General features: G+C 36.8%; 1 protein-coding gene across 1 annotated transcript in view; it reads right to left on the bottom strand.

The window, feature by feature from the left end:
* EML6 (echinoderm microtubule associated protein like 6) overlaps positions 1–13,429 on the bottom strand; it is a 111,740-nt gene that overhangs the window by 43,091 nt on the left and 55,220 nt on the right. Inside the window, exons 9-15 of the mRNA XM_010004607.1 lie at positions 10,237–10,493; positions 9,642–9,854; positions 8,606–8,773; positions 7,636–7,742; positions 4,319–4,437; positions 3,161–3,347; positions 2,316–2,421 (exon numbers count right to left, since the gene is read on the bottom strand). Coding sequence (XP_010002909.1) covers positions 2,316–2,421; positions 3,161–3,347; positions 4,319–4,437; positions 7,636–7,742; positions 8,606–8,773; positions 9,642–9,854; positions 10,237–10,493 — 1,157 coding nt within the window. The remainder of the gene's footprint in view (positions 1–2,315; positions 2,422–3,160; positions 3,348–4,318; positions 4,438–7,635; positions 7,743–8,605; positions 8,774–9,641; positions 9,855–10,236; positions 10,494–13,429) is intronic.

Consider the following 13,429-nt stretch of genomic DNA (forward strand, 5'->3'; position numbering starts at 1 on the left):
GCTGAAGTGACCAAGCCCTGTACACTGTTTTCAGCCATCGCCAATAGCAGATGATGTAGAGAGTGAGGAAGGGTGGAAAGAAGTGGTAGTATAGAGCCAGCACCAGGTCAAATACAGCCAAAAAAGGCTGGAAATTTTAGGTTTCTTTCTTTAAGTTTCAACTAGTGTGACCTGAACCTAATTTAGAAAACTCTATAACCAACACAACAACAAGCCCAACAAGACCCTACATAAGACCAAAGCAGCATTCTGAGCCTGTAGTGAGGTGCATATTTGCTCCTCTCTATGCTAAGAACTTTACCTAAAGCCAGTGAACAATGAGGTATGTGCATTCTCAGGATCAGGTTCTAAGGCAATGTTGTAATGATGGCAGTGGTTGCCACTTTTAAAATAAGTTTTAATATTTTTGTACAGATTTATGTCCACATGGCCAGATAATTCTTTAGGCTTTTATAGAGGTATATGCATTCTAATACATGGTATACTATTATCTGTACAGGAATCTAATTTTTTGTTAAAAATGTAAACCACAAAGTAATTGTTTTCTAAATATATGAACGTTTGTTCCACTAGGGATCTTAAGAAGGTTTTTAACATCTATGCACACTATGTCAATTAGACTATCCTTATCAATTTTTGCTTCTTCTGGTACCATATCTGCTTTCAGAGCTAAGTTACATGCCACCGTGGATTAGCAATTTCACATTTGAATTCCATCTCTTGGATGAACACCAAGGCTCCTCTTCTGATAATCACACAGTCATAGGGGTTGGAGAGGACCTCTGAAGATCCTCAAATCCAGCCCCCCTGCTGCAGTAGGAACACATAGGGCAGATCACACAGGAACACATCCAGACGGGTCTTGAAAATCTCCAGAGAAGGAGATTCCACAACCTCTCTGGACAGCCTGTCCCAGGGCTCTGACACCCTCACACTAAACAAGTTTTTCCTTATGTTAAGGTGGAACTTCCTGTGCTCTAGTTTGTATCCATTGCCCCTTGTCCTATCACAGAACACCACTGAAAAGAGACTGGCCCACTCTTGACATCCACCCTTCCAGTATTTATAGACATTAATAAGGTCCCCTCTTAGTCTTCCCTTCTCAAGACTAAACTGCTCCAGGTCTCTTAGCCTTTCCTTGTATGACAAATGTTCCAGTCCCGTAATCATCCTTGTAGCCCCAGACTCTTTCCAGCATATCCCTACCCCACTTGAACTGAGGAGCCCAAAACTGGATACAACACTCCAGATGTGGTCTTACAAGGGCAGAAGAGAAGGGGAGGAGAACCTCCCTTCACCTGCTGGCCACACTGTTCTTAATGCATCCCAAGATACTCTTGTCTCTCTTGGCTACAAGGGCACATTGCTGCTCCATGGATAACTTGTCCACCAGTACCCCAAGGTCCTCCTCCATGGAGTTGCTTTCTAACAGATCAACCTCTAATAATGGAATATGACTCAGTTCTACAAACTTATCTTTGTGAAAGTAAAACCTCTTTTATATAGTGCTGTCTCACAGATATGATCCAAGTCCTAATGAATTATTACTATATTTCTAGACAGTAGAAAAAGAAAGAAATTATGTTTAATTGAAAAAAAAAAAATCAAATTAAGAAAAGGATAGTTCAGCTAAAGCAATCTTCTTAAAAAAATAAAATAAAAAAAGGGAGAATGAATTTCTAAACATTGTTATAAAGATGCAAAAATAAGTCAGTCACCACCATATGAATGATATTTTCCAAAGTGAAATAGAGGAATTAACCTTTGAGAACTAAGACTACGTAGGTCACCCATCTCAAAAAGAGAAGAAACAGCAGACAACTGTTTCTCATATTTACTTCTTCTGTAAAGTCACTGAAAAACGTGGGAATTGTCAGCAAATTTGAATCACAGAATCACAGAATGTTAGGTGTTGGAAAGGACCTCCAAAGATCATCGAGTCCAACATCCCTGCCAGAGCATATTGAAGCATATGTATGAACCTACAGAACATATTCTCTTCTCATTTATACACTTCAACTCACCATTCTGCCTGCTTTAAAATTATAATGCCACCATTTAGACAGCCAGAGTCCCAGCTGTACACTTGGTGTTATGTACTAGACATCACAAAATTCAGTTACAGACTGACAGTTACAGATTGACAAAAGGTCCACAACTGACTTTATTGAAGACACTGTTTTTATCAAAACTGTCAGCAGAGTTGCAAGTACAATTTGTACTGGTTGTAAAATTGGCTGGCTATTCAAATCAAGATTTCATCATAAGGGCTGTTTTTCAATTAATTGCTTAGATAAATGGAGGTTATGGCTGACCTGAAAAATCCAGTGCACACACTCCTCTTTGATGCTGGCCTTTGAGTAATGATAAACATTTCAGTGTCTGTGTGTCCCAAACATGGATAGCAGCATCTCTTCCAACCTAAATCAGAGGGTTAATCAGAGTATCTACTCACAGAAGTTCAAAGCACACCAATACCAGTAATTAGCACTATCATATCTTCAAAACACTCCAGAGGTAACTACTTTTCCATTTGCCCTACTTTACCTTTTTCAACTGTTTTCTTTTTTGAGAAATATCAGTAGATAGTCTCTCAAACCTAAGCAATTCAGAACCATATTAATGATATATTTTATCTTTATATATGAATGCATATGAACATAAAGGGATATACTGAACGTATCATACTCTGTACAAGGTATTGGCAGAGAGCCCAAGATAAAAGAGCTTTTATCTGAAAAAGGCTTTGGAATGCTACTACAGTACAAAAACACTGAGACTAACTAATGAAACCTCAAAGCCTCCTCAGGTGTAGATAAAATATAGCTCCTGCATTTTTACAGATGAAAGCAGAGGTTCCAAGTGAATATAAGATTTTCTGCAAGGCTACAGCATAAGACTGGCAGATTCTCTGTAGTATAGTAATGATTTAATCATCACCTATTTGAGGTGATTATTTTACCTACTTAATAATCACCTATTTGAGTTTCCAATACTCCCCAGGAGTTTGGCAGGGATATGGGAAACAATACATGGCTTACACATATTGAGAGGGAAACATGGTACTGCAGGACAAAAAGAACCAAATTTTTCCTTATTATATATTGTAAAGGGAATTCATTTCCATGCTTTGTTCAGATCACCACTTCTAAATACCCACCTGTCCTGTAGCAACATAGTCTTTCACTGGGTGAATGCTTAGGCTGAGGATGTCATCATCGTGACCAAGATACAGCCGCTGAGTGTGTTGTTGCCTGTTATATACAACAGCTACAGCAGCAATGTGATACACCACTTCTCCAGTTTGTGTGTAGAACAAGTTATTTCGACAGTCATAGCCTCTATAACTGAAGTAAACATAAATCAAGTTACATTCTGTTTCAAAACTATTCTGGTAATTGGTGTAACAAACTGTGCAAATTATTTTTTTTTTAAAGCAACAATGTCTACTTCAGCTCAAAAATATCACAGCAAAAAGGGAAAGTGTCCTGTAGCAACATAGTCTTTCACTGGGTGAATGCTTAGGCTGAGGATGTCATCATCGTGACCAAGATACAGCCGCTGAGTGTGTTGTTGCCTGTTATATACAACAGCTACAGCAGCAATGTGATACACCACTTCTCCAGTTTGTGTGTAGAACAAGTTATTTCGACAGTCATAGCCTCTATAACTGAAGTAAACATAAATCAAGTTACATTCTGTTTCAAAACTATTCTGGTAATTGGTGTAACAAACTGTGCAAATTATTTTTTTTTTAAAGCAACAATGTCTACTTCAGCTCAAAAATATCACAGCACAAAGTGAAAGAGAGACTATTCCCACCACAAGCAGGCATTTAAGAATTGTCTCATGGTTTACTTTGCACCTAACTCCTACATTAGTACTGATTTCACAAAAACAATATATAATACACAAAAAATTGTGTGCAGTAAGTTTTACAGGGAGTTGGATTTAAAAATACATATATCAGGCATTTTTACAAATCACATGCATCACTAACAACTTAACAGAGCATCTTTGCTCTAGGAATCACATGGTGTAGTGAACAACTAGTTTAAAATGTAATTTTATATAATGCAACAATAATGTATTATTTACTATATGGCTACAGTATGACAACCCTTGCTCCTTAACAAATACAACCTAGAAAAGAAAATCTTATGTCTGATATTCCAAAAATTACCCACAGTAATAATGACAAATTAACTGTGGGCAAGGACTGAAAAACACTTTGCTAAAGGCGCAGACGTGAATTCATTAACATTGTTAGGATACTTTAGCAATCAGAAAAAACAAGTGTTATCTAATATCACTCTACCCATGTATAAACTGCAGCTTTAAACTGTCCTCAGGCGCTCGCTCTCTTTTAAGAAAGGGCACAGAATGGTTTTTCTCTTTACTTTGCTGTTTCAGCTGAGGTAGGTCTTCTTTGTAAACCTGAAGAATAATTGTTAAAGTTAATTGCACATCTCCAGTTTTCTAAATATTTGTATATATGAATACAAAAAGACTTTCTTTTCAGTGTTATATTTAATATATGTTAACATGATGTTCAGTAGTTACAAAACAGAATAAAGTCACAATTGCTCCCTACAGAACTTCAGATAACAATAAATGTCTCCCAGACAATGAAGTCCCCTGACATGTGAGTGTAGTTTTTCTTGAAGATTCCAGTGACACTCAATGGAAAGGAATTTAAATATCGACTAGAAATCTTTAAGTGTCTTAACTTCATATGTGCTTCAGTGCACATCATGAACATAATGAATTCTATCTAGGGATTATGATGAAATACACAGTAATCAACCACACTTCAGTTATTAGCAAATACGTCCAGAATCCCAAAGTAGACTTGCAGCTCTATAAATACATTAAAGACAAAAAATAATATGCATTTAAATATTTCAGAAAAGTTAAGATTCTGTGGAACTGCTAAAGATGTTTGAAACATCCTCTAAGCTGGCACTAAACAAAATCTATTATAATGCTGGAATACAGCTTTATTGTTAGTTTTCTGTGCCTGTTTCTTGAGTTTTGTAAAAAAGGACAATGAAATTGCCATTACCACAGAAATCTACCTGACTGAAAAGCTGAAATGTTGGATTTTTACAGGAAAGGTGTTCATAAAAAGAGCTGAGCTTTTGAAATAGTAGGTAGAGCCTTAACATATTGTATCTGTCACTTTTATGTATTGCGCTTGATCCTGAGCATTCTCATCCATTTATTCTTGCTGATCAGTGAATACTACCAAAGACCATAATTTTCTAATTCATCTCAACACCTAGGATCTTCCATCCTGCTTCATCCATTAAGTTAAAAAACGAACAAACCCACAAACCCAAATTAATTTCTCAAAGTAAGATTAATGTTTTGTTTGCATATGTTTTTTGTAAATTATTTCATTTAACAAAATGTGAAGTGCAACTTATGCTCGAGGTTGTCTCACATTTCCTGTATGAGATTTTATTTAAAGTTGCTCCTAGCTTTTTCATGCATTAACCTGGCTGGAGTATTGCTGTTTAACTGTCTACAACTGGTTTCTCAATTTTAGTTTTTAAACCCAGTTGTCCTTTTTGACACACAGACAGGATGGAGGAGGGTGCTGTCTGATTTGAATACAGATGAAAAATCAAGAGAATGAGGAGCGGAGGCAGAGGATGGGACAAACACTCTAGTGAGACTTGGAATAAAGGAGAGGGGAGGGAGAAAACTTGACTAAACCTCTGTTTCATTTGACAAAAATGATAAACTTCTGCAATAAAAAGGTAAAAGAAGCTGTTGCCAGAATTGCAGAATTATTGTAGGATCTAGAAAGTGAGGTGAAAAGATGAAGGACAGTCCTTGGCTTAAGCATGGAACACATTAGAAGTGACCCTTCCAGTGTCTAGAAAGCAGCTCCATGACACCCATTAAATCACTCAAACCAACTTGATCCAAGCTTATTTTGTATTTTTCATGCTTAATATAAGATCCCAGTTCTGGTTTGAGGGAGTTCTGACCTTTTACCTAACAGAACAAGGTGACAAGTAATATTCCATTCACAGTGACAACAGCTTCTGAAAATCAGATCCCAGGCAATTTTAAATACAAGTGAAAGACAGATAGCTGAATTTGATGTTAATGTTTCCTTGCCTTCAAAACAAGGATAATAGCACCCTTCCACATCACAGACTGTTATAAATATCAGGGTTTTTGAAGCCCTTGGCATCATGAACAGAATGGAAAGAATCAAAGGAAAGTACTCTATCTTCAGAGACATGTTTGAGCAATGTGCAATTAAGAAGGCCATGGAATGGCATGATGAGTGAAGAAGGATGGAATAGTTTCTTGTTAGGTAAGAACAAAATATCCTATACACCAAATGAAGTCCTGCAGGAATGTGTAATCATAATCCATACAGCTAAAAAAGGCAACACTATGTTTTCTTATGGCATTTTCTAAACTCCATGTAATAGTTTGACTTGAATAATGTTTTCTAACATAGTTGTGTGGGTACAAATAGTAGGGTGAAATCTCACACCAGGGATCAGCAAGGTAAAGCTGCTTTGTGGAAGAAAAGGAGCCAAGAGATGAGCATGGTAACAAGGCGAGCAAAGAGAGTGACAGGGCTGCAGTCCCACAACGACTGAGTGACATGAGCACAGAGGATTTGGTGGCTGTACCCAAGTTTTGGCAAGAGTCCTGATCACCAGGCAAGCCTACAGTGATGACGCAGACATCACCACTGAAAGATCAGGTTGGAGAGTGGAAGGGCATATTAACGTTCCTGAGAAGAATCGATGCAGTGTAGGATATTATTTGATATGTTTTCTTTTTGCATGGAAGGAATAGATCTTAATTTATCTCAGAATATCACAGAATCATGGATTCTTAGGGGTTGGAAGGGACCCTGAAAGATCATCTAGTCCAACCCCCCTGCCAGGCAGGATCATCTAGAGCACATCACACAGGAACTTGTCCAGGCAGGTTTGGAATGTCTCCAGTGAAGGAGACTCCACAGCCTCTCTGGGCAGCCTGTTCCAGTGCTCAGTCATTCTCATAGGAAAGAAGTGTTTTCTGATGTTTACGTGGAACCTCCTATGTTGCACTTTGCAGCCATTGCCCTTGTTCTATCACTGGACATCACTGAAAAAAGCCTGGCTCTGTCCTCCTGACACTTGCCCTTAACATATTCGTAAACATGGATGAGGTCACCCCTCAATCTCCTCTTTCTTCTCCAAGCTTAAGAGACCCAGCTCCCTCAGTCTTTCCTCATAAGGGTGACGTTCCGCAACCTTAATCATATAGTTCTACTGAAAAGAGAAATAAAAATATTAAGTGGATTAAGTGATGATTGGAGACCAATTTTACTTGGCTCCCATTAACTAGGGCAATTTTAATTCTTGGACATTGTTGTGTTGTCCTTAGCATTGAAAAAGGATCTGTCACAAATAAATGTATTATACAAGCTTCATACTCATTAGGAGTACTCTGCTTTGAATATGCAGTATATTGGTTGTGTAATCCGGTGAATACTGTCAAAATAATCTTCCTAGAATAGTCTGATGAATTAGATGCAAACTTCTATGCTTATATTTACTGAATAGTCATGATATATTGTCAGATAATTGGCACAGTGTGTTAATTTTTACTCACCTGGCGATCATAGTTGATTTGAGCTTCCTGCTCAATGTCAGAATCTAACTCTGGCACATCAGATAAATCTGAATCAGATTCTTCACTGTAGGAATCAACACCACCCTCTGCATAAAAAAATAAATAAATAAATAAAATCAGTATGTAAAATCTAATGACAAGAAAATAGGCTGTTATGTTTTTATATTATTTAGACTACATGCAAAATAGTATTTAACCACTTTGGAAGCTTAAACAGCTTGTAAAAATCATGTGGGCTGACTGAATGTGTCAGTTTCAATTCCTCTTTCTTGTGTTTCAATGCCTGGGGCAGGAGGGTGGCAGTGGGAAGGATAAAAACTGAGTAGTTACTAGTACATTTCCATCATCTGAGACAATACTATTTTCTTAACAGGCTTTGGAGTGAAAACATAGAGAAATGGTGAACAACTTTCAGCGTGCTCCTTGTCTTCAACATAGATATTTTACGAAACTGTGCAGGTATGGAGTGAATATTTGCTCTTCTGCTGAAGGGAATGAAATTTTCAGCAGTTGTCACTGTGTAGTTCATACAGCTTTTGTAGATTATTCTATCATGGATGTAACAGGGACAAAATCCTGAAGTACAGCTACCACATATACGTGTGAATTTGCATTGAAAAGAAAGTTTAAAAATTCAACATGTGTAGTCAGACTTCTGAATGCAAGTTAGATGGCTAATTTTTAACATTAAATCTTTCTTTTCTTCACATGCTTTGACAAACACTACTCATGTATTCCTCAGCATATACTTCAGAAGAGTTGTTAACATACCTTGCCCAAAACAAATGGCTGTCTTGGAAAGGTAAAATGTCCCAAATAATCTAAGTATATGTGATTCCACAGAAAGCTAATAAAAATCTTTTCTGTTAATTCAGTAAAAGCTTTTCCAACAGTGTTGCATTCTCTGTCAATTTAATCTAATAAAAAATTAAGAGTAGACATTTTTTACCTTGTGGAGAGGTTTCAAGGATGCCATTTGTCATCCCTTCTGGAATAAAACGCCACTGAAAAACAGAGTGGTCAGCACCTCCTGTACTTAAAACCCACTGGAAATCATGGGACCAACGGACATTGGTTACATGTGCTGAATGGCCAACATATTTTCTAAATTTAGCTCCTAAAAAGAACCAAAACAGAATAGCATGCAAGAAGGAAAAAAAAAATAACATTGTAACTAATAAAGTCAGGCTTTTAATGGAAACGCAGTCTAAACACTTATGAAAAATTATAAAAGGAAATACTTAAATGCCTCTTGATATTCTGATATATCATAGAATAAAAGTAAATGGCATAAAATAATATGAATGACACGCTCATTTCAGTTTTCTAAAATGCACTTAATCTTGGGAGGAAGTACTAGATACACACACAGCCTAATTTTCACCTTTATGGCCATTACTGTTAGTGTGAATTATACACATGTTGTGCATTGTATTAGATACAAAATAAAATTTATTATTAGCAAATATACTTACATGAAATGGAATTAAACACTGAAGATTATGGAAAGCCAAATTTTTAATTTAGTTTTTGTTGGCTTTATGCATGGTGCAGTGCAAATACTGAGGAAACAATGTGTGATAAAAGCCTCACACAGAGCTAGTGGACAGTGACACAATACTGAATTTTCTGCAACAGTGAATTGGCATATTCTGGACAAATTACAGTAGTACATTTGGTGTTGATACAATTTTGCTATGATATAAAGTCTTGCTGAATTTGTTTCTGAAAATGTAGTACCAGGGTAAGCACATATTAAACTACGTATATTCTCAAAAGTTCTAAAAACTAGTACATATACATTGGCAGGAAATCACTAGACACAGAAGGTTAAAGCCTCATCTTTAAGTCCATTAGTATGATTATGAATTGTTCACACAATGATCTGAATTGTACAAACGAATCAAAAGTCACCATTAGAAAATATACTTATACAATATCAAAGTAAATATTACTTTCTCCAGAAATACAAAATACTATCTTACCTTTCTTTAGACATGGAAATCTGAATAATTTAACCAGTCCAAAATCATCTCCAGTCACTAGCACTGAACTGTTGTAATTTCCATCCACAGAGTTGACATCTGTAATGTTTGTATATTTTGGCCAAATTCCATTCACTTCAGACCCTATCACACAGGTCCATGAGGCCCAGTGAATTCCTTTTATCTCATCTTTGCTAGTTAGATGCTTCCCAGCTGAAAATATTCAAGTGAATAATCTGTGTAATCATTTGCTTTTCAGTGAACTCCATTTATTTTAATCACATTTATCTGTGTATTCTTCTTGTGATTAGTATTTTAACCTCAATAAACTATAAAGATTCACAGTTTAAATCAGTATAGTCTCACATTTGTGGTATTTGATGACATCACACATCTTACAAGTTCTAATGGAGCTGCACATAAACATGCTAAAACATACACATGTGAAAAAACATTAGAAATATAGATACATTAGAAACATAAGTTCCAGTCAAGAAACTCCACTTGTACATGTACTGTTGATATATTATTTTTGTTCCCTTCAAATCAACACAGAAGTTTACTTGTTCACAACATGAGCCACTTGCAAACTTACATGGCATCTTGTAGAACAGCCTCTCTCCTGCACCATCATTGGTTTGCAAGAATTTACTATCCACAGACCAGTCAATGTGAGTTATAAAACTAGCAGATTTGTTGCATTCTCCTATTTTTTTGTACCGCTGCGCAACCGCATAGATATCCACCGGGCCGTCGTTGGAACCCACCGCCAGGTAAGAGCCGTCCGGTGAAAACTTCATCTCGTGGATTACTTCTTTTCGGTCTTTAATATGAACTACCTCTGTCATGTCCCTGCAAGAACCGAGAGGGAAAATGTGATCTGTAAACCCGTGAACACACCAGCAGCAAATATTTCAGACAAATATTAAGATAGACACATGGAATTATTCGTACAACAAAAAGCGCATGTCATCAAAAAAGATCTTTTTTTGAGAAGTTCCTACTCTATCTTTGATTATAAGCAGACTTTTAAAGCAAGAGCTAGAAACAACTCTAACTGTCAATGTCAATTCTATTCACCTAATTTTAGCTGTAAAATGGTTAGCTTTCTAATCTAAACTACACCAGACTTGATTATTTTTTAATACAGACAATGGAAAAACAGCTCCATATAAAGAGCAATTACCATGTCTCTCACAAGACCACGCTGAAATGGTTTTTGGAGGATACCCATTGCTCCACATTGATTCTTTTGGGGAGAAAGGCAAACAGTTTAGATTAGAGGCTAACGATTAGACTGGTAAAGCTAGACATGCTCAATCCCACATGCCAAAACTGGAAGTGACAACACCTTGCATATGCCTTTGGAAAAAATCAAGACTTTTTTAGAAAAAAAAAAAGACATGATTTTAAAAAAATATTCAATTTTTCCCTGTCCAAATGACATTTGATATAAACACCTTTCCTATGCAATCAAGGAACCAAACCAAACCTGCAGTGCTAGTGAATGCAGAATAAGTTTCTGCAAGTAGGTTTCCCCACACTCTTTGACCATGGGAAAATTATTAAATTTTTATTTATTTATTTTTTAAATAAGATCTTCCTCTGAGTTGACTGAACAATGACCCAAGTCTTAGTGCCATTAATTTTGTCTTTAGAAAGAGAATCCACACCAGATCATACATTTGGGCTGTAAGGAAATTTTGTGAATGTCCTGGTTTGAGCCAGGATGAAGCCAATTTTTCTTTTTACTGATTTTTTTTTTCCTTCAGTAAGCTTTCTTGTAACTAACAACAGTGTGTTCTGCTAGGCTGATAAGACAGTGGAATGTTTTTCTAACTACTGAGGCTTCAAGGCTGCACCTGCACTCTGCCAGCTCAGACACTACAGGGAGATCTGTGACCCCCCCCGTAGGAGGCTGAGTTAGACAGACAGCAAAATTGGCCAGAGATATTCCATTCCATATATCTACGTAAGCTCAAAGGAAGGTCAGAGATCACAGAAGACAACTTCCTTCCTTCTTTTTCTTCCCTTCTCTTCCGTCCATGGCCGGCGTCCGGGGAGGACTCTGTTCATCCATCATCGTCGACCCTTAGGCTTGAGCTCGACCCTCATCACTCTCTGCTTTCTCCAGCAGCAGCTCCGGGATTCCTCAGGACTCTTCCCAGTTCAGGGAAGTGCTGTGGGAGTTGCTGGGGTGGAGGGAGGTGAGAGGCTTTTGTCCATACCTGAATATATCTATATATAATTGTATATATTTTCTTGTATCATTCATTAGTGTTTTAATTAAAGCTGTGTAGTTTAGTTTTCAATCCAGCCAAGTCTCTCTCTTTTTCTCTCTCTCCTTCCCTACCTGGGTGGGAGGGGGAGGGGATCGAGAGCATTGTTGTCGGACCTGAGTCAAACGGTGACAGTGAAGAAGTGTCTTCTGCAGGTGTCATGATTCTGTTACTGCCCATTTGAAGTATTTAAAATATTTTTCCTGATTTCTGCTTTAATCGTGCTGATAGTACTATCATATTAATGAAAAGACTCACATTTATCTAAGAACGAATACATTTTGTTAACATATCCTAAAAATACTGATACATAGTACTGCTAAAAGCAGAGTCCTGAAAGGAGAATCATGCATAACTGAAGACAGAGCTTTCTGGGAGATGCTGACATGAATAAAAAGGTTAATATTACCGATTATTTGCCTCTCAAAAAATCCTAACAGAATAATTTTGTTAGAAATTTCTCTTAAAATAGTGGAACTTCAAAATGTCAATAACAGTAGAATTTTTTTCTGGAAAAATTCCTATTTGTTAATCAAAAACTGTTTTGGAAAAAAACCTCTTAGCTCTGCCATATTACTGAAAACTGCTACCATAACTCTGCCATAGTGGTAAGCATTGCTACTGAGAAGAGCAGTTCATTCTCTGGATTATTCCACTGATCCTTAACGGCTAAGAGAACAAAGCTTCTTGTTGCTGAGTATGAGATTGAAAAAAATGATAACAAGACATATTGCCATTGTTCACTTTTCCTGGATCACGAGCTTTAGCTTTGTTACCCACAACAGAGGGAGAAGCAATTGCACCCAGGGCCTTACACAAGGGTGTTGCTACTCTTCCAGGAATAGCACTGGGGTTGTCATCAGTTGTCTCCACCAGCTGAATAATGAGTAAAGTGAGGTATCAGGAAATTAGCAAAGACAAGATTACTATGAGACAAAGAAGATTAACTTCTTTAGAAAATTACTAGTCTCGGAAATGGATTTTAAATTAACAGATTACTGCAGCTTTGTGACAAAAATTATTAAAGTAGAACATTACAGGGATTTTCACAGATCTTCCACTGATTACAGGCTTTTCCTTCCCATAAACTAGTAGTTCAAAGTATTTTAAATCTATATAATCTTAAAGAAGCTGTAACCTCTTCCAAGTATCAGTTAAAAACAGTTTGTGTGTTTTGAAATCACGCTACTTTGTTTGGCTGTTTCACTCTGTATCAAATGTTACGTTTCACTTGCTTTTTTGTGTGTATTCCAACCAGAAAATGCTTTACTGCATACAATGCACTCATGCAAAAAAAAGGCTTGTCACCTAATATGAAAAGTAGGACTCACATATATCTTGAAAATGCTTAAAAGCATCTTCCAATTGCTGATTATTTTGCATAGTATCTGTTCTTGCATATGGCAGGAAATGAACCATATGACCAATGAGATCCCTGTCAAAACTATTTTACCTCTGTTATGCACATTTCTCTTCACAAAATATCTGTAGAATAAATGAAGTTACTCA

Source organism: Chaetura pelagica, unplaced genomic scaffold (assembly GCF_000747805.2).
Source record: "Chaetura pelagica isolate M959 unplaced genomic scaffold, ChaPel_1.0 scaffold171, whole genome shotgun sequence".
NCBI classification, from domain to species: Eukaryota; Metazoa; Chordata; class Aves; order Apodiformes; family Apodidae; genus Chaetura; species Chaetura pelagica.